We start from the raw sequence: 20,406 nt of genomic DNA on the forward strand, positions 1-20,406 counted from the left end.
CTATGTTGCTTTGGCCTACAGGCCTCTTCCTGGAAAGCCGTGTCAGCTCCAGCACCTGGCAACAGTCTCATGACTCAGGTGTGGCACCGGTTGTCAAAATCGTAAGCATGAAATACATCGTAAAAACCATCTTCTATTGAGCTGATAATTTTTATTTATGTGGTGTAACTATGTTGAATGCATAGCGACCTTAGTTGACTCAGCCTGTAGCCCTGCTGCACCTCCCTGCATCCATATGCTCCAGAGCGTCAGCATGTAACCAGTCATTATCACTTAATGGCAGTTTAATCAGGCACATGTTCACACCTCATTACTATAAAATGAGCACCATTACATTACTCACTACATTTACTAAGAATGGAGAAATGTTCATGAAATTATTTGAGAGAATACGGAGAGTTTTTCTTTTATCAAACATGGATTTATTTATTCAGAATATCAACATAAGGACAGAATCTTTATTTGGTCTTTTTTTAGAACATATCTTCGACAGCCAAAGAATCCCACCGCTCCTTCATATAATGAGAATAAAGACATGTGGGAAAATGGCAGGGAAGTTCTCACTCCTCCTTACTTTGACACTAATGGCTGACACAGGCTGTTAATGCCAGCAGCATAGCACGCACTGCCATGGTTACCTGTGTAGAAACCCAGTCATTAGGGACTTTGACTCCTCCCATCCCACATCTCTCTGCCTGGCATCATAAACATGTTTACTGACCCTGACTCTGCCAGAGAATGAGTGAAATGACAATTCATCTATTCTGCAAAAACGAAAATGAGACCTGAGATCCCTTTGTGAAAACCACGTGAACCAGCGGCTTTTCTCTTTATAACACACTGACTCACAAGCTTGTCATGCTGCCAAACATCACGGCAAATCAAATTGTCTGAATATTGTGATATTCTTGTGAAAAAATTATGTAATCACAGCACGCTGACAAATGTAACTCCAAATATCCACATAAATCTTATACAGCACCTGCCGGCTGTCATGATTTTGTGGTCCATGAGGGACTGATGGTGCAACGAGGGGAGGAGAAAGACAGAGAGAGCCACAAGAGGATTTGGTCTTTGAGCACACCCTGAACAGTCAGTTATCATCATCTCAAAGAGAAACATGCACGCACAATGTGGTCGATAAGTGTGTGGTTGAGATTTTGATCTGTGAAAAATGAGTTGGATGCTCTCCATCTGGGCGGCTGCAGCCCTGCTGGCTCTCTGTAGAGGAGAAAACACTGTGCATGAAGGTAGGCCTCGAACGCAGCTCTCGGATTGACATGAAATTGATGTATTGCCACAGCAGAATATGGCATTTATGAGGATTTACACTTCTTGTTTTGCCTGCTTTGATTTGTTTTTAACATTTTTGACAGATGATAGGCGTGTATTATGTAATACTTTATGAGCATGTCAAAATCAAGGAGCATTGATGCCTAATTCAAAATCTGATGTCAATACTGTATGCAGCCAGAAACTACCAAGTGAAATTTCTAAAATGTTTCTTATTTCAGCTTACAGCCTGTCTGCATCTGGCTACCATCTATGTATTCGCAATGAGACGAGGAATGTGACCTTCCTGGCGATGCATAAGATGCCCTCTACTGTGACAAAACCCTGTGGTGGCTGGCTGCTCTCGAAGATGTGTACGGTGACACTTTACAAGATCATCTATCAGACCGAGTACAAGACGGTGACAGAGCAGGTGACCAGGTGCTGCGATGGCTACGTCCAAGTCGGCCGTTACTGTGCCCTGCGTGAGTGTAACACACATTATTTATACATCGTCAGGACATTATAGAAGAAAACAACTGCTCTGCTAGGTGTAAGTCTGGAGGGGATCATGCGTTTGGTCAAGTTTGTGTGCATGTGTGACTGTTACATCTGTCTATCTTTTGTAGGCTGTAGCGGGCTCAATTTTAGTTGTGGCTAGTATTTGGCCCAGTGATAACAAAGAAGTGACAGGGAATACAATACTCAGGCCGTTTACTGAGTTTCTTGATGGAGATCTAGCTTCAGTCGTTGCTAAAGTAAGTTAGCTAACTGCTAACTGCTGTTAGCTTGAATAGCCGTGACTCATTGTCAGGATGATATGGGCCAAACTAAGCATGAAAACCACCTCAGCACTTTGGCCTATTCCCTGTTGTCAAACTGGTCTCAGAGGTAAAGCCGCTCTTCCTTCTAGCGTTACATCAATGGACTGCTTTAGCTGCATGGCAGGAGGTACAATACTCCTTAGCTGCCTTTTTTCACACAGAAAACAGAATCAATAAGAACTCCGCTAGCTGTTTCATGGGAACTTTAAAGCTAACCTAACCTTATCCCATTAGATCCTAGCTTGTCAGGGAGAAGGCTGATAACGTCTAATTTCACTAAAATGTGGCACTGGAAAAACTGCATGGTCCTTTGACCTCTGACCTTAATTCATATCTGAATAAAAATGGGTTCTATGGGCACCCAAGAGTCTCCTCTTTATAGACATACCAACTTTATGCTCATCCCATGCAGTTTCTTGCACATTTTATTTATTAATTCATTTTTTTCTTCTAAACACATTATATATGTTAGAAAATAGGTGTTGAGAACATGTGAAAAGACTGAGAACTATGTGGTACTGAATTGTGGAGTTAGACCGTTTCTGTGTTCATGATTTTTGTGGTGGACCTGAAACATGGTTCGGTGAGGTGCCAGAGCCATGGTACCCCAACAATATATAAGCCCCAGGAACCGACACATGACGGATGCCACCTCCCCACCCACCACCGTCATGTACAAGTGTACCTTCAGTGACTCTCAGTCCAAATCAGCCCAGCATTTCACTTCAGCTCACTTCAGTTCCAACAACCCGACACAGAAGAAAAAAAAAACATTCTGTCACTGTCCCCTGGCTCTGGTGGCTCTGACAAAGCTGCTGGATGGAGTGTCCATGTTTCAGGTTGTTTTCAGGTCATAGGTCATTTTTCATGATTTTGAGCTGTAATTTTATATACTTACTGATTTTTTTTATCATTCAAATTTGGCTGGATGATTAATATCACATATTTCTGTGGTGTGACAAACTCAGAACACACATTTATTATTACGTATTGCGTATTGTGGGTATGATCAAAAAGCTGAAGCTCTTGTGGATTTCAATGAGCCCATTCATAAGTGATGATGTTAGCCCCATTATGTAGCCACATCATTGTAGTGAACCATTTTTTAAAACTCAAAAATAATACTAATTACTTGTTGGAATTAAATTGAGTTACTTATCAGCTCTAAGCCAAAACATTACCCTTCTGAAGAGCCACAGTGTTCACTGGGACATGCAGGTTCTGACCTATGTATAGACAAGAGCAAGTGTAAATTATTTTAAATTTTACCTTTTGTAAGTTTCTCCAAAAAATATTTCTGTATCTGTTATACTGTTGTATAGCCATCTGATTGGTTCTAAATAAATAACAATTAAGACATTTACACAGTTAAGTGAATTCAGGATGCTCGATTACAATACCATTATACTATTCTATGTATGTTAAAAAAAACTGAGACTGTACTATTCAAGGGTGTTTGATTATTTGTCTTTATCAACTCAGTCATTAATCGCTGTTGTAATTGCACCTAATTTGACATTGTTGTGTCTGGCCAAGGCATTTGTTGAATAAGGAAAGAGAAAATAATGAAAATGAGTAGAAAAAATAGAAAATACATGTGTTATGTATCTAATTAATTATTAATGATTAATTGGTTTGCATTTTCAACTACCAGTTAAGGGAAATGCACAAACTTGCAACCCTAGTGTTAATATTTTGTGAAAGCACCAACAGCTATACCTACAATATGCAATGTCTATATTATTATATCATCGTATTTGGTCAAAAATATCATGATATGTGATTTTGTCCAAATCGCCCAACAATTATACAACAAACTTACTTTATCACCTTAGTCACCTCCACCCTTTGGGGTACACAACATATGGTCAGTCATGACCTACATGATCAATAATTATTGATATCAACCGATATGAAACTTCACTTTGATGATAGGTTTTTCAGCTGTATCACCCAGACCTAATTCAAATCTTTGCAAATCTCTGCTGGATGTACTTGTGGTGGCATTGCAGTAGGTGCTTCACCATCTGTTGCCTGCTGGAGGTCTTACACCCTACTGAGTGCACTCTTCCAGTTCCTTTTGTTGTTACATTTCAAGTGTCTTTGTGCAAGTGTTTACATGTGATGGTACAGCGACTCAGCTTGTAGACAACAAGTCATCAGCATGACCTCTCAGTGTGTGCTGCTGAGTGCAAGACGCCAGATGGAGGCACAGAAACCGCACAGCTACAAATATCTCACTGCTAATATATGGCCTGTAACATGTTATTTCCTTTGAACGAAGCTGTAAACAGGAGTGGGGAGTTCACTGCCAAGCCAGGATCCTGTCCAACTGCAGATGGACTGTATCCCGGATCTGAGGACTGCGAGTGGGACATGGACTGCCCAGGCTGGCAAAAATGCTGCCAGATATTGGGTTGCTCGGGGTGCAGTGATCCTGCAAGTTAGTATACATCCCAGTTGTTTTTTAAGAAATTGTTTATTAAGCTTGCTTCTAGTATAGTTTCTTAGGTAGAGTCATGTGTCCTTTTCTCACCCCAAAACCTGCAAAACACACTGTTTCACTGTTTTCTAGCTGTTCAGTTCAGTACAGACATAATGTAACATCAGCACAAGTAGGGACTAGTTATAAAATTTAGCAGAGGGACCAAGTCAAGACAGGCAAGTCCCAAGTCCTAAACTTTGGTGTCAAGTCATAAACAAATCATAATGTAGCAGTCAGTTTCCAGCCTCCTTGATTTACAAAGCTCACCTCACCTTAGCAGTGGTTCCAAAACTTTTTCTAGCATGACCCACTTCAGAAACTGAAAAAAGGTTCACCATCCTGCCCCTAACATTAGTGAAGTATTAGCTTGCTACCTCCACTTACTGTTCTTTGTGCAACTTCAAATGTTAAATGAAGTTGGAAGTTTTTGAGTCTTTATCTGCAGTTAGTGCTAGAGAATGCATGTTTTGCGTTCTGCTATTCATTTTTTGTTGACCACCTTATAATTTTGATACACAAACAAAATTATCATTATCATTTTTTCCAACTGGAGCTCAATAAATAAAACTCAGTTTTTCAGGAATCACTCCAGCAGCTTGCTTGATTCAGGAAATGAGAGGAAATTATTTGATTTGTGGCACACTTTTGGATAACATAGTTTTTAAACTTTGGGTTTGGGGGCTCAACTTCGTTCAAGTCTACAGGCTCAAGTCCAAGTGATGTCAAGAGTCAGTGGTGTTTAGTAGGACAGACGTGATTTTTTTTCTTTCAAAAGTACCACAACTCAAGTCTCTTTAGAAACAGATCCCAGTTAATTATGATAATCCACAGACCTGACTGCACCTTTGTGAACCATTTTTATTAGAACAATTTACCGCTAAAGTAAAATAGTCCCAGTGAAAATTCTTATAAGTAGGTTTGTGATCACTTTTAGTGATTTTTCTAAATGTCAGATTTTTACCTCAAAACCAGGAGAAACAAATCCAAACAACACTGCATGTTTGGGACTGTACTAAAATTATTAGGGAGGCTAGCCTCATTTTCACTGCAGCTCGGGGCGGCTTGGCACGTCTCAACTCGATTCTGCTCACTAGGAACTGTCTTTCTGTGGTTTTCCAGAGAAAACTTTGTGGGTAGTGTTAGGTTTGCTCTGATACCAATACCAGAAACGCCTCCTAAAACACTGGATCAAGTACTGGCAAGTACACTGTGAAGAACAGTAGAGGTGACTTAAAATTTCAAGGTGACACACTGGAATAGATGTTTGACTTTTGAGCCCAACTCAAATAATTGAATTTTGAAATAAAGTTTAAAATGTTTTGCTGACCTATAATATTTAGTTTGGATAAATCATTTTCCTTCTTTAGATAAACTTGAATCTTTCAGCTTTAGAAACTTAAAGAAATTGGTCACAGTGAGCTGCAAACCTGATTCGTCTTTTTTTAGTGCCTGTAAAAAAATATAACATTTAAAAATTTACTTTCACTTCAGTGAATTTGCTCAATACATTTTTTAAAAATGCAATATTTTGTGTTTCTAAAATTCAAAGCTTATCTAAAAAAGAGAAGTAAATTTTCTCAACAAAAGTTCAGTTGGTAAAACCTTTTCAAAACTTAAGAATCTGAGTTGGGCTCAAAACTCAAAAATCTCTTGCAGTCCGTTGCCTTGAAATTTGAAATTCTCTCAACTTTTTCTTTTTTACAGTGTACATGGGTCTACACATGATCTGATCTTAATTGGTCCTGACATGTAGCAATATCATGAATTAAAATGTACAATTTGATGGATAAAATATTATGCTGATTAAAATATTAATATTTCACAAATGATAAAAACAAGATGTACCAGTTTAACACTGTTGTTCTCACTGGTTATAGGTGAGAAAATATATTTTTGCTTTGTGATTTGCGTGAACTGACCTTAGTCATTTAACTTTCAGGCTCACTGCATTACCTTGAGAATGGAGGATACCGTTTTAATGTAACAGTGACAGTGAAGACGGATTACGAGCAGCTGATGTCCATGGACAGAGGACATCTGAATCATACAAGACTGCTACAAGCAATGGTAACACTCCTGCTAACACCAGTACTGCTCCTACTACAGCTATTAATGCTGCTGCTTATATAATAAGACTGTGCTGCCAAGACCATTAACCAGATACTTGCTGTGGTAATTCTGTTCATTAGGAAATTTAAATGATTAAAGCATAGACGATATACCAGTTGTCTTGTCTTGTTTAGAGGCATGAAATATTTTCCTTTTTAAATTCTACACTGATTATTTTTTGTGCTTCCATCACTAACAGGTGACTGGAGCTGTGCAGTCTGATGTCTCAGTTTATTACCTCGGCTCGTGGCCCGTGCATCCCTACAGAACCGCCACCTCTCTGCTGATCGACTACGACTTCTCTCTGTCGTTGCACAATGTCACATCAAAGCTGCATCTCCTCCTCAAACACATAGAGGAGGTGTCGTCTGTAACCGTGGAAGGTGAGGACACGGTTTGTTCTGTACAGCAGCTCTCATCTCTACTTGGGTTTTTTTTTTCTCTCTCTCTTTAGAGAAATGACATTCTTGTGGAGTTTTGAGAATGATTCATGTTGCGGAGAACACAGCGTTCAGGAAAAAATGACTCAGCCACCACCACAGTTTCCTTCTCCCACCACTTCTATTTGAGTGACAGTCATCTGTGGGATGTTTCCTGCAATAGCGGAAAATAACACCAGGGCGAGTGCACACATAGACATGCATAAACACATACAAACCCCACACACATGCAGACATTAATCATGAATCGGTCATACTTGTTACATTTGCACTAAAAACACATTCACAAGTTTGCCTTTATGCAGTTAAACGCACATCAAGTTGCCTTTAACATGCTCTTTTATAGATTATTTGTATAGATTTCTTCTTTACACTTAATGCCAGTATGATAATGGGCGTTTTTTTTTTGTTGTGCCACCTCTGAACAGGGGTGGAAATAACTAATTACAAACATGTAATTACTATAATTACTAATTAGTTACTTTCAAGATCATAATTGAGTACTGAGCACAATTTAAAATAATTTCCAAACCTTTCATCTGCATATTTGTAGCTGATCTGATTACAGACAGGAATGAAATCAATGAAAATGAATGAACTTAATGACATACAGAGAAAAAATGCTGCATCAGGCACAGGTTTGGCAACACATTCTCTCTCTGACGTGGCCTTTTCAACACGTGATCAATGCTGTGAAACGGTGGCAGTTTGAGTTTGTTAGCAAGAAAAACTACTTTGTTAGGTTTATGATAAGACCATGTTTGGGGTTACAATAATTATGTTACTCTACGTATATCATGTGACGTCACTGAAGCAACTTAGAACATCAAAGTCATATGATGCACGTAAGTCAAGTCACGCACATGAAGTGACTTGTGACATATATAACATATAACATATATAAGACATGAACCTCAGTGTCCTGGCTGAAAGTCCTGAGTTTGTTTGAACCATCCATCCACCACATCTGTGTGAACTGCCAGTGATAATACATTAAATATCAATGGTTAAAAAGTAACTAGTACTCTGAGTACTTATGTATTTTTATAACACCAATATTTTACTTGTAATTTAGTAATGTAACAGTACTTGTAATTGAGTACAGAGTTTCAGGTCTTCTAAAACAATATTTGTGGGCATAATTTCATAATCTTTGGCTGGGTTTCACCAGCATGGATTCACTTCTAAACCTGATTAAATCATCAGTCATTTCACTTTAAATTATGGTCCAATTTAAACTGTGATCCAGTGTTAACTTGATGAGGTTTAGCTTTTAAAAAGACCATCCTTTTGAGATGGATTGAGAAAAAGAATTCATCTAAGTAGGTTAACAGGCTAACTAACCCTTTAGCTATCTAGAATGATGAAATATTAGAATGATGTATTATTTAAAAAAAAACAAAAAACTCTTTAGCTAGCTAAAAAAACAATGTAACGTTTGTGTGTTTATATGCGTGTGTGTGTAGATGTAAAAATTCTTTTAGCTAGCTAGCAAACAATGCAACATTTTTTGGAGGAATACAGAGTCAACAAACAGTCCCGACAGCACACAAATGTAATTTTTTATTTCTTGTAATTTGGGTAAACAAGCATCTCCATATTGATTTAACTGTATTCAATTTTGGTTTACATCACTGAACCTGGATTTAGTAAACTGGGATTAGCTTTTAATTGTGCAGCAGAGATCTGCTTAATTTTAGATCTGGATTTAGTCGTTATAAATCTAGTTTAGCTAAACTCTGATTAGAACTAATCTTAGATTAAATTATTATTTGTTGGTGTTACCCAGTCTAAAAGTCTTTCCCTATAAATGATGTTTTTGGGTTATCATTTATTGTCAGAAAAGAATTTGTTATTTTCAATTGTCACATTACACCTCAGTTAAAAACAAGCCTAATTCAACAGCAAGCATGCACATGTGATTGTAAATCCAGTGTGACCTCTTCAATCTGTATGTCTGTGCTTTTAATTGCAGATATAGATGAGTGTACACAGCCTGCCCTCCGTCAGTGTTCCCCCCAGGCACACTGTACCAACACAGTTGGCTCCTACCACTGTGCCTGCCGCCAGGGATATGTTGATGTTGACCCCAGCAACCCTGGAGCCCATTGTACAGGTTAGACTGTGTGTGTGTGTGTGTGTGTGTGTGTGTGTGTGTGTGTGTGTGTGTGTGTGTGTGTGTGTGTGTGCACGCATGGTGCAAATAGATATAAGTGCAAATGTTATTTATTGTTTTACCATGTGGTGAAGAATGGTGTTGATTTGAGTTGCAGCATGTAAATTTTTAAATCTTGATATAAAATAGTAGTGTAAACACAGGTGTTACCAGTCATACTATTTAGGGCCTGTTCCATTTAGTGTAGCAGAGCCTTTCCAGTGAGCCAGCATGCACAATTTGTTCAACCTGAATGGAAGAGAACCTTATTTAATATTGTTAGTAACACCTAACCTGACACGCCAGATGGTTAGTTCCACAGAACTATCTGGGGAGTCGTCCTTAGAGACTGTTTGGGAAAGGGCAGGCACTTTCAAAAACACGTGTCAGGTAATTAAACCATTTCTCATGTTTGATGTCTACCACGGGCGGACTTCAAGCGGTTAGATCAAACTCTTGCCAAATCCGGTCAGGAGAAGAGTGAAAACATCTTTTCCATGGAGAAAAGCCTTTGGTGTCATTCTTTGTTTTTCTTCCATTGAAGAAATATTCTTCAGTTCTGATATAACTGATCCTAGCACAGTATCTACGCTAACCTCTTCAGGAGCCACAATTGTTTGTTCTAGACGAGTTGCTTCCATGGATGTTCCTTGCTGTTGTCACACCTAAAAACATGCCTGTAGCTGCTAGTCGTCCCTCCTAGGCTGCACCATTTTTGGTGCAGACATAAACAGATAACTTGAACCCTGGGAAGATAGATTCTTGCATGAGCTTGTGATCTTGTAAAATCCAGCTGCGTTGTAAGGTAAAGCAACACCTTTGCTGTGTCCAGACTCACTCACTGTACACTGTATAGTTCAATTTATGGTGAGTTGAAAGAAAATGAAAAGCAATGACATAATTAACAGTGCAGAGAATACGCACCAAGTAGTGTCTGACATGAAGAGAATAGGGAGCAGTAAATGAGTGATGGGACACAGTGCTGTGTTTATTCTGCTGTTTCATGTCAAAATGGCTGCTGTGAAAAATCTCTTTTGTTTAGGTCATAAAACCTCACCTTATAATATACATCTGTATCTTTGATAGCACTATGATGTATAGAGTGACACCTCTAAATGAAAACATGTTATGCAAGCCTAAAATGATGGTAAACAACCTATATATGCAAATAAATGAGTGGGTGATGTGGGCGAATTAATATCATGACATTTTTTTCATTATATATTTCATTTCCAACACATTCTTGGAGCTACATCGTCTTTGTGGCATTAAAATTCACAATGTACCCATAAAATTATATAAATGATATAAAGAAATGAATAAATAACAAAAAGGAAGAGTACATCAACACTTGAATTTGGTCCGCTTAAAGTCCAAAATCAAGAAATAAACACTCTGGGATTAAATCAAGTCGAGACACAAAAACAATTTTAGTGAGACCAAGAGTGTAGATCTTAAAAAACAATACACCAAAAATAAAGAAAGAGAAAATAATAATAGATATTATAATATACATATTATTTCCTTCATTTATATTAATTTATAACATTTATGAAATAATAAATTATAATTAAATTGGTTATCATGCTCTCCATGATAATGTTAATATATGAAAGAGTCACATAAATTGCTGCTTTATAATGCACTAACCCAGTGGTCCCCAAACTGGGGGGTGGGCCCCCATGTGCAGCCATAGAGCCACTGTAAGCGGGGCGCAGATGACCAGGGGAGAAATATAGTCAGACAAAGTTAAATGAATATGATTTATGTCAACAAAATAAATAAAGAACTTGGATCACTTTTTATAAGTTGCTTCCCCTGTCACTGATGATGATCAATTAAAAATTGTGGGGTGAGGGGCGTAAACGTTTGTCGGTTTCTGAAGGGGGGCCCGCCAGAAAACCTCTGGGAACCACTGCACTGACCCAAGACGCAGAGATCTGTGAGATCTGATCCTTTTAGATAAATAGTGTTGTTATGTATGGCTGTATAAAAAAATGTTATAAGTAGAAATCAAAATAATGTCAGCAATGACCCTCTAAACTCAATAAGTAACAAAGAGCACTGCATTTTAAAGCTTTATCTTTGACTGATGATCTGTTTTCAGGTCTTGAGGAGAATTATGTGTAAACAAAATAAGGTAAATTAATTTTAGAGGAATTTTTCGACTGAGTAGTGTCTGCAATCGTCTTCACAAACTGGACACTCCTCCATCAAAAAGGCAGATATATGTTGCCTAAGAGGCAAAATCCAGATCAACAAAAGTCAGAAAGTCAAAACCACTTCTGCTTTTAAAGCTTGTACGCTGTGAGCGCTCAGTAATGACCGGAGATGACCCAGAGGACTTGTGACAAAGATGTTAGGGTGCTGCTATTGTGCATGTTGCCTCATTAGAAAGAATCTGCTCCACTGAATGGAATGAGACCCCATTAGTATCATTGGTAACACCTGTGTTTAAACTACTGTTTCATGTCAACATGGCTGCTGTGAAAAATATCTATTTATTGACATGGATTGATGAGCAAGATCCATTGTCTGTACAAGAGCAAATGATATTTGGACAATTTAATAATGCATCATAAATTAGGACTGCATGGAACTTTAGTAATTTTTTAAATTCATGAAACAAACATGTCAAAGTATGCACTGTAGTTGAGTGACAGAAGACCAAAGCTGGAATATTCCACCTTTCTTTGTGGGTAAATGATGTTTGCGTAGGTTTACTTTTCACATTTTCATCAGGGTCACATCAGATTCTCACTAACTTGCTAAAGGGTGAAACTTAGGAAACAAGACTTCAAACACAGCAGGGAAAAATTCACCGCCCACCTTGACAGTGTTGTTTAAAAATCACAAGAAATGTCAAATCAAACACAACCATAAAAACATAAGACTGTGCAAGCCTTGTCTTTGGCATAAAGAAACCTGAAGGGAAAAGAACTACCTTTAAATGTGGCTGCACAGTAAGCAGGCTGCAGCATGCGCCAAAGTAGTTCCTCAAGCCAGTCAAAGCTGCTTCAGTCAGGAAGTTGTGGTTGAATCTAACATGACAACAGAGTCACTTAGTCACTTAAACAAACAAGTGAAGCTGCCTGGACACACCCAGCTCTTATAACACAGCCATATTCTGAATCAGAAGCTTTGATTTCAACATCGATTTGTATTCTTTCTCCCCAGCTGACGTCAGAGAGTCGACCACCACAGAGCCCCCGCTTACCTACCTTCCATCCATGAACGCGACCTACACCCAGACTCCCAGCACCACACTGGACCCTGGGGTCTCCACTGAAACCATCATGAGTAATACAAGCCCTGTCCCTTACAATCCATCACTTGCTCCGCGGTGGAGTCCTGTACCTACCAGCATGAGCTCAACTGCAGAGTCACCTCTGCCAGCAACCACATGCTGTAAGAAATATTTTATTTTTATCTCGAGGCTGCTTAAAATGCCTACGTGTTCATTTATGTAAGTGCTAATCTGGTGGGTGGATTTAGTTACTTTTGGACAAAGCCCTGTTTGCAGTCATTGTGCTAAACTAAGCTAGGCTAACTGGCTGCTACAGTCTTTACATGTAAACTACTGGAGTAGTCTACTGGAAATTTTTTTGGACCCGGTAATGTTTTTTTTGTGTGTGATCAAACAGAAGTAATAATTTAAAAAGGAAGGGAAAATAGTACTAAAAATAAAGTAAACTTATGGCGCCTCGTCCCACAGATAGATCTCCATATAAGACACCGAAGGAAGGAAGCTGAACTATTAATTGTAATATGTTGTTTCCCATAAAAGTTTGTAACTGAAATGTCACCTATAAGCCTAGTGGATGAAATTTCATTTGGTTGCTAAGAGTTGCATGTTGGGCAATTTGAGAAATTAGCATGGTTATTAAATGGTTATGATTTGGCGTCTTGTTAACTTCGAAAGTCGATGTAAGTGTCTAAGTCCATGTTTGTATAGTCCAGAAATGCAAAAAAGATTTCATGCAGTCCTCCCTTCCCATCCCTTCTCCCACTGGCATCACCTGCTAGGCAAGTGGTTCTAAAATAGTGGTTCGGGGACCCCCCCAGTGGTCCGTGACATTCTGCAAAGGGGTCTTTGAAAAGCTTTTGGATTCATTCATTTAAAGTATCATGATATAAAAACATATTTAACATATTTATTTATTTATCTATTTATTACACAAACAGTCAGTAATTAGTGTAATTAGCTCATTATCAGGTAAATTAAAAAAAATAAAAGGTAAAAAAAAAAATTGTCACAGACTTCCCAGAGTGAATTTGTTTTAATGTTAATGAACTGCACAGTGTGTATAAAATATTAATATTAGAAAACAATGCCTTAAATGAAAAAAAAGACAAAAAAAATGTGTATTTTTATTATTGTGTTTTTACTAGTGTGTTGTTACTATACTTATTACTCAAAATGCCCAACATGCAATCAGTTTGAATTTCATCCATTAGGCCTATAGGTGACATTTCAATCACAAAAATTCATTGTAAACAACATTGCTGGGGTTCATAGAGGCCGTATAGGAGTTTCCAGTAGACTAATAGGATATTACCAAATAGATATGAAACTATTCCTTGAACCACAGCTAAGGAATGATAACACTGTTCACTGTCCTTCCAGCTCCTGGCAGCATGATCATCTTATGGTCGGCTAACATCACCAGAACCTCCTTCTATGTCTCCTGGACCAGTCAGTTTCAGATGAACCAGACTTACCTGGTTATTGTAAGCAATGGGTCAGAGGTCGTTCAGTCTTCGGTAACCAGTCAGACCATGATGGAGGTGAGGGATCTGCAGCCCGGGGTGCTCTACAATGTTACCGTCACACCTTGTGCCTGTGGAAGCCGAGGAATCGCCCTTCATCTATCAGTCAGGACAGGTAAGAACTGTGCACAAACAGGAAGTTGATTGTTTCAGTGCCCTTTAGTTCATAACTTACAGAGTTTTAGAATAACTTTATCTGTCCCCTGAGGTCTGACGAAGTAAGAGTTGATCCATTTCAACTAAAACCTCTGTTTCTCTTAAACTATACAGTGCTTCTTCCATCATTTTCTCATTAAAGAAAGAGTTGCTCACCAAAATCGCAAATTTTTGGTAACAACACTAGCATTGTTGACAGAATGTTATTCCTATTCTATCTATCTATCTATCTATCTATCTATCTATCTATCTATCTATCTATCTATCTATCTATCAGTTCATATTTAAAAAAAATCTTCACTACATACTTCATTAAAACTAAAATTGTATGTAATGTTACAACTCATTTTGCATACAAATAAAAATTCACTATAAGTCATAGATTCTTAAAATGCATCCTGTGGACTAATGACGACTCTCAGTTGTATGCTGGCTCCCTGAGTTGACACTCAGTCATCAAAACTTTGAGAAACCCTAAGCTAATAAAAGGGCAGTCATCTAAGTGTGAAAGATGTGTTTATTTAGCCACACTGACAGTTATGTAAAATTCGCAAGAAGTGTTGCATTAAACACAAACATAGAAACATTGCGATAGGACAGGAATGGTGAGTTTATGCAAGCTGTGTCCTTTGGCATGAAGAAACCTGCAGGGAACAAACCGCCACCTTAACATGAAAAGTCACAATAGGAGGCCAAAACATGTTTAAGTAGTTTCTCAAGCCAATCGAAGCTCCTTCAACCAGGAAATTGTGGTTAAATGTGACATGACAACATTCTGTCATTACTGCAAACATCACCCACAAGCTGCATGACTCTCCATTTCTCTATTTTTAGACCTAGAGGTGCCAAAACCTTCTTCCTTTTATATTCCTGTGATGTCAGCCAGTGTAGACCTGCAAACTGCATTCTCATATATGATGAGAGAATCACTAAAACAAAATAGTGAAGCTGCTTGAACACACCCAACTCTTATATTCTGGATCAGAGGCTTTGATTTCAACATCGATTTGTATTCTTTCTCCCCAGCTGACGTCAGCGTGTCGACCACCACAGAGCCCCCGCTTACCTACCTTCCATCCATGAACGCGACCTACACCCCGACTCCCAGCACCACGGGTCTCTTCAGCTCCACTGGGACCACTATGACTACAACTCTGAGTAATACAAGCCTTGTCCCTTATAATTCATCACATGCTCCGCGTTGGACGACTCCTGCACCTACCAGCATGAGCTCAACTGCAGAGTCACCTCTGCCAGCAACCACATGCTGTAAGAAATATTTTATTTTTATCTCAAGGCTGCTTACAACCCCAGCGTCTTCATTTATGTAAGTGTTAATTATTGATCTGGTTTTAGAGGTGGATTTTGTTACTTTTGGACAGAGCATGGTAGTTGTTTCATTGTGCTAAGCTAACTGGCTGCTAGCAATAGCATTTCCTGTACAGACATCCAACTGGTATCAATTTTTTCATGTAACTAAATAAGGATGTTTCCGCATAAATGTGAAACTGTTCCTTTAACCACAATAAATGATTGATAAACCTGATCTCTGTCATCCCCACCTCCTCCTTCCAGCTCCTCCCAGCATCACCAGCTTATGGTCAGCTAACGTCACTGGAACCTCCTTCTGTGTCTTCTGGTCTAGTCAGCTTCAGATGAATCAGATTTACCTGGTTGTTGTAAGGAAGGGGTCAGAGGTAATTCAGTCGTGGGAAACCAGTCAGACCATGATGGAGGTGAGGGATCTGCAGCCCGGGGTGCTCTACAATGTCACTGTCACACCTTGTGCCTGTGGAAGCCGAGGAATCGCCCTTCGTCTATCAGTCAGGACGGGTAAGAAGTGTGTAGAAACAGGAAGTTGATTGTTTCAGTGCCTTTGAGTTTTTTTCATAGACTGTATAAGAGAAGTGGACGTAGTGAAGCCAATACGGAATTGCCTTAAACCTGCTTTCTCTCTACTGGCCAGCAGGGGGCAACTCCACTGTTTTCAAAAAGTAGTCAGATTGTATGGAGGTCTATGAGAAAATGATCCTTCTTCTCAATTGATTTTGTAAGTCAGTAAACATTTTCTTAATGAATTTGTAGTCTCAGTTGTTAGTTTGAAGTCTTTTTCAATACAGCATGATGTTCACTTTGTAAATAATGGTCCCATTTAGAGTAAAATAGACATCAAAGGAAGGTATGCTTCAGGGCGTAGCTTCCTTGTGATTGTCAGTTAGGATAGAGGGACAACAATGGGTATCCATGGCACTCTGTACATTTATATCGCTGTCAACTTGTTTTTAGGTGTTGTCATGAATCTTAATTCACATTTTGGTCATCTTAAAATGTCTTGTTCATCATTTGGTTGTGTTAAAAGACATTGTAAGGAGTCGGCTGTTATTTTTTTTCCAGTATTTTTTATACCAAAATCAGCATTTCAATTAATATCACAGTTAATGTGAATTACTGATGCACCTTGCAAACCAAACTAGTTAGCACTAGCGTATTAGCACCTAACCCCTCATTCCACCCCAGCTCTAGTCTCTCATCCAAGTATGGCCACTTCTGGCTCCAGAAAACCAATATGGCCACAGCCAAAACATCACATTTGAGGCCTGAAAACATTAGTCCGCAAATTAATGAGTGACATTACAGTGACAATGTCCACTTCTTTTATACAGTCTGTGCATTTTCACATTGTTTCTGGTAACAGTTGTTGTAACATTTGAGTTTTAAATGTAGTATTACAGTTAGTATTAAACAAGTAAATGGTTAAGTTGTCATTTTGCTTCAGTGTAAATATCAGTATTGAAAACTTTAGATTATATTTTTCCACTAGTTATCTACGCCCCCCAGTTTGGGAACCACTGGATTAAAGTTAGTGACAAAAAGACAAAAATGTTTTTTTCTCTGTGTGGAAATCTTGCCACTCTATTTCTTCTGGTTAAAGGATAACAGTATTGGAAATGTATTTTTTCTTGAGCCACAGGAAAAAGAACTGACTTATCCAGCTATTTGAGAATGAGATAAGATGCAATCGCTGAACACTAACCCAGGGAGGAAGAAGAAGAATAATATTGCTCTTAATGTGTGATGAAGAAAAGATTCAATTTTTAACCAAACAGATCATAGGCTGCTATGAGGGCTGCCATTTAGTCGTAGAAAATGTGTTCATTGTGCCAAGTAAAGCTTTTCTTTATAGATGCTCAGACTCTTGATGCCACAGCAAGACTCACCAACATCCAGTTCACTGATGATCTGCAGAACACGAGCAGCCAGGCCTACAAAAACCTCACCGAGAGTATTACACAGGAGGTAAGTGTGTTCTGAGGATTATCTAATGACAGAATATGATCTTTCAATAGAATTCCACACACTGTAAACATGTACATTTCAATGAATTAATAACTTTAGTTTCTTAATTTTGACTGTGGGGTTGCTTCCTTTGTCACCAACAGATCTACCAGTCTCTGACTCCAGAGATGAAGGCCTTGGTAGATTCAAACCAGGTGAGAATTGAAATCAGAGGCTTCTCCCAGGGGAGTGTGGTGGTCGACTTCACCTTCATCTTTACTCCAAATCAAAGCCACAACATCAGTAATGTGTCTACAGCTCTGCTGCACTCCCTGATGAACAGCACCATATACACTGTGAACAACACAAGCGTAAATGGTAAGTCTCTCTAATCTCTGCTCTAAAAATGTGTTCTATGAAACCAGGACTGGCAGGTATAAAACTCTTAGGTAGTGCTTGGAAGTATGATACCCATCTTGGCTGCTGGGCAGGTTGCTTGGATGTCTCTAGTGTTTCATGTTGTAGATGCCCAGTAGATGGGGTCAGGTGGTCAGGTATTGGGAACACCTGGCCTGATGTTTCTGGTACTATGATAGCACATCCGCTGGTGTGGGATCAGGATCTCAATTCACCATGACTGGCTCAGAAACCACTATTAGGATGGGGCTGTTACAATACTTCACAATACCTAAGGACCTGATCACACCTACTGGGCATCTGGACATAAAACACACAGCAACAAAGATAAGCAACCTGCCCAGCAGCCAAAAGGGCCAGTTTTGTCGCAAAATAATAGTCCTAAAATGCTAAAAGTAACTTTAGCAAAGTTAGATTGGATTAGTTACCCTGATGACATCATCAGGGTTTTCTCAATTTGGACTTGGAGACTTCTCTGACTTGGAGTCAGAGTGTGCAAGCCCCGCCCACTCAGGGTGGAAAACAATTCATGGATCCGAATTGATTTTCTATTGAGTGAAGGTGCCTCCTGTCACTTTTGTCTGATAGCAAACAAGAGAAAAATGTCTAACAGCTGCTGTGTTGTAGGATGAACTACCAAGAGGGTGAAAAACCTAGAACACTTATAACATTCTGAACAGAAAAAACTGAACTTTTGTGAAGACAAATGTGGATACAGCATTATGATGCTAAGCTAAGATATGAATTGCCTGATTTTGATCTGTATTTGGTTAAATGATGATCTTACCTGGTGATTCTACCAAGTAGCTGTAAATTTCAAAGTACTTCACTTCTGATCATTCAAGCAGGATCATTTCTCACCGAAAAGCAAGGTACAGAGAAGGGACACTAAGATAAACTGACAATATTGAGTCTGTCAATGCAGCTCTTCTTTTATAGTAGACATAGGGTACTAAAACACCTTTGACATACTGAAATCTAATGTTTTTTTGCTGCAGTCACTTTGTTAGCGTTTCAGCCCCTGATTGCATATTGGGGCACTGATTGTTTTCCCTCTGGTGGGCGTGGTTTACACAGAATGATGAGTTGCACTCTGTCTCAGTAGCAAATTATACTATGAAGTTGCTTTGTGGGAATTATAGGATGCAGCATTTATAGATGTTGACCTATACCAGGGGCTAAAAGACAAGCTATATTAGCATCTGCTGCCTCAACTTTGATCATGTTTAATACGATTCTAGTGAGTCCTACAACTTTTGGTAGTACAACACAAAATTGCAGAAGTACATCCACAGCAAAGTTAGTTTGTTGGTCTGTCACTGTTTTCAACCCTGAAATTCTTTCAATGCGACATAAAGCCTGACTTATTGGGCCAAATATTTTGCTCTTTGTAGATTTTAATGAATGTGCATCGGGGGAAAATGACTGTTCCCTGTGGGCTGAATGTGCAAACAGCTGGGGCTCCTATGAATGTGTTTGCTGGGACGGGTTCACAGACAACAACCCAGAAAGGCCTGGAAGAGCCTGTCAAGGTACTGTCTTACAGAATGGTAGTGAGAAAGATTCATTTGACAAAGATTTTATGTACAAAATAATAATAGTGTTTTGTCTTCTGCAGCAAATGCTATCATTGAGACAACAACAGCACCAATGACAACAACTTCTACCACTACAACCACCACAGCCCCCACAACCACTACTACTATGCAGACAACCACCACCACGGCCTCAACAACCACCACTACTGTCCTGACAACTACCACTACTGTCCCAACAACCACTACCACGGCCCCAACAACTACCACTACTGCCCCAACAACCACTACCACGGCCCCAACAACTACCACTACTGCCCCAACAACCACTACCACGGCCCCAACAACTACCACTACTGCCCCAACAACCACCACCACGGCCCCAACAACTACCACTACTGCCCCAACAACCACCACCACGGCCCCAACAACTACCACTACTGCCCCAACAACCACCACCACGGCCCCAACAACCACCACTACCATCACAACAACCAGTACTGCCCCTTTAAGCAGTACTATTGCTCTTACAACCACCACAACTGCCCCACCAACAACCACCACTGCCAATACAACCACCACTCCTGCCCCAACAACCACCACTACAGTCCCAACAACCACCACTACTCCTACAACCACCAGTACTGTAATGTCATCCATGACTTCTGCCCCTACAACCATCGTCACCAGCTCCACTGCCACCACTGCAGCTCCTACAAGCAGCACTTACGGCCCGAGAACTGCCACCAATACCTCTATGCCAGGGGTCATCTCAGTCCAGTGCAGGGTTGCTGCCATTACTGTGACAGTTGCCAAGGATTTTCTTCAGAGCGCCAATATCAGGGATAGCTCCCTATATCTTGGCTCGCCAGAATGTCGTGTCAACGCAGGCAATACCACCCACGCCCAGCTGATCGTGGCCTGGAATGAGTGTGGCACTACACTTGTGCATGTGAGTGTTTTTTTT

The 20,406-nt window shown here is 39.5% G+C and overlaps 1 protein-coding gene across 1 annotated transcript in view; it reads left to right on the top strand.

Moving 5' to 3' along the window:
- umodl1 (uromodulin-like 1) overlaps nucleotides 1-20,406 on the top strand; it is a 28,582-nt gene continuing 8,176 nt past the window's right edge. The window contains exons 1-14 of the mRNA XM_084730276.1: nucleotides 1-1,250; nucleotides 1,515-1,757; nucleotides 4,381-4,539; nucleotides 6,521-6,648; nucleotides 6,890-7,073; nucleotides 9,106-9,246; nucleotides 12,463-12,693; nucleotides 13,913-14,170; nucleotides 15,238-15,480; nucleotides 15,787-16,044; nucleotides 17,396-17,508; nucleotides 17,652-17,865; nucleotides 19,299-19,436; nucleotides 19,523-20,391. Coding sequence (XP_084586402.1) covers nucleotides 1,175-1,250; nucleotides 1,515-1,757; nucleotides 4,381-4,539; nucleotides 6,521-6,648; nucleotides 6,890-7,073; nucleotides 9,106-9,246; nucleotides 12,463-12,693; nucleotides 13,913-14,170; nucleotides 15,238-15,480; nucleotides 15,787-16,044; nucleotides 17,396-17,508; nucleotides 17,652-17,865; nucleotides 19,299-19,436; nucleotides 19,523-20,391 — 3,255 coding nt within the window. The 5' untranslated portion in view covers nucleotides 1-1,174. The remainder of the gene's footprint in view (nucleotides 1,251-1,514; nucleotides 1,758-4,380; nucleotides 4,540-6,520; nucleotides 6,649-6,889; nucleotides 7,074-9,105; nucleotides 9,247-12,462; nucleotides 12,694-13,912; nucleotides 14,171-15,237; nucleotides 15,481-15,786; nucleotides 16,045-17,395; nucleotides 17,509-17,651; nucleotides 17,866-19,298; nucleotides 19,437-19,522; nucleotides 20,392-20,406) is intronic.

The sequence above is a fragment of the Lutjanus erythropterus genome, chromosome 11, assembly GCF_056507025.1.
Source record: "Lutjanus erythropterus isolate fLutEry1 chromosome 11, fLutEry1.hap2, whole genome shotgun sequence".
Classification (NCBI taxonomy): Eukaryota; Metazoa; Chordata; class Actinopteri; order Lutjaniformes; family Lutjanidae; genus Lutjanus; species Lutjanus erythropterus.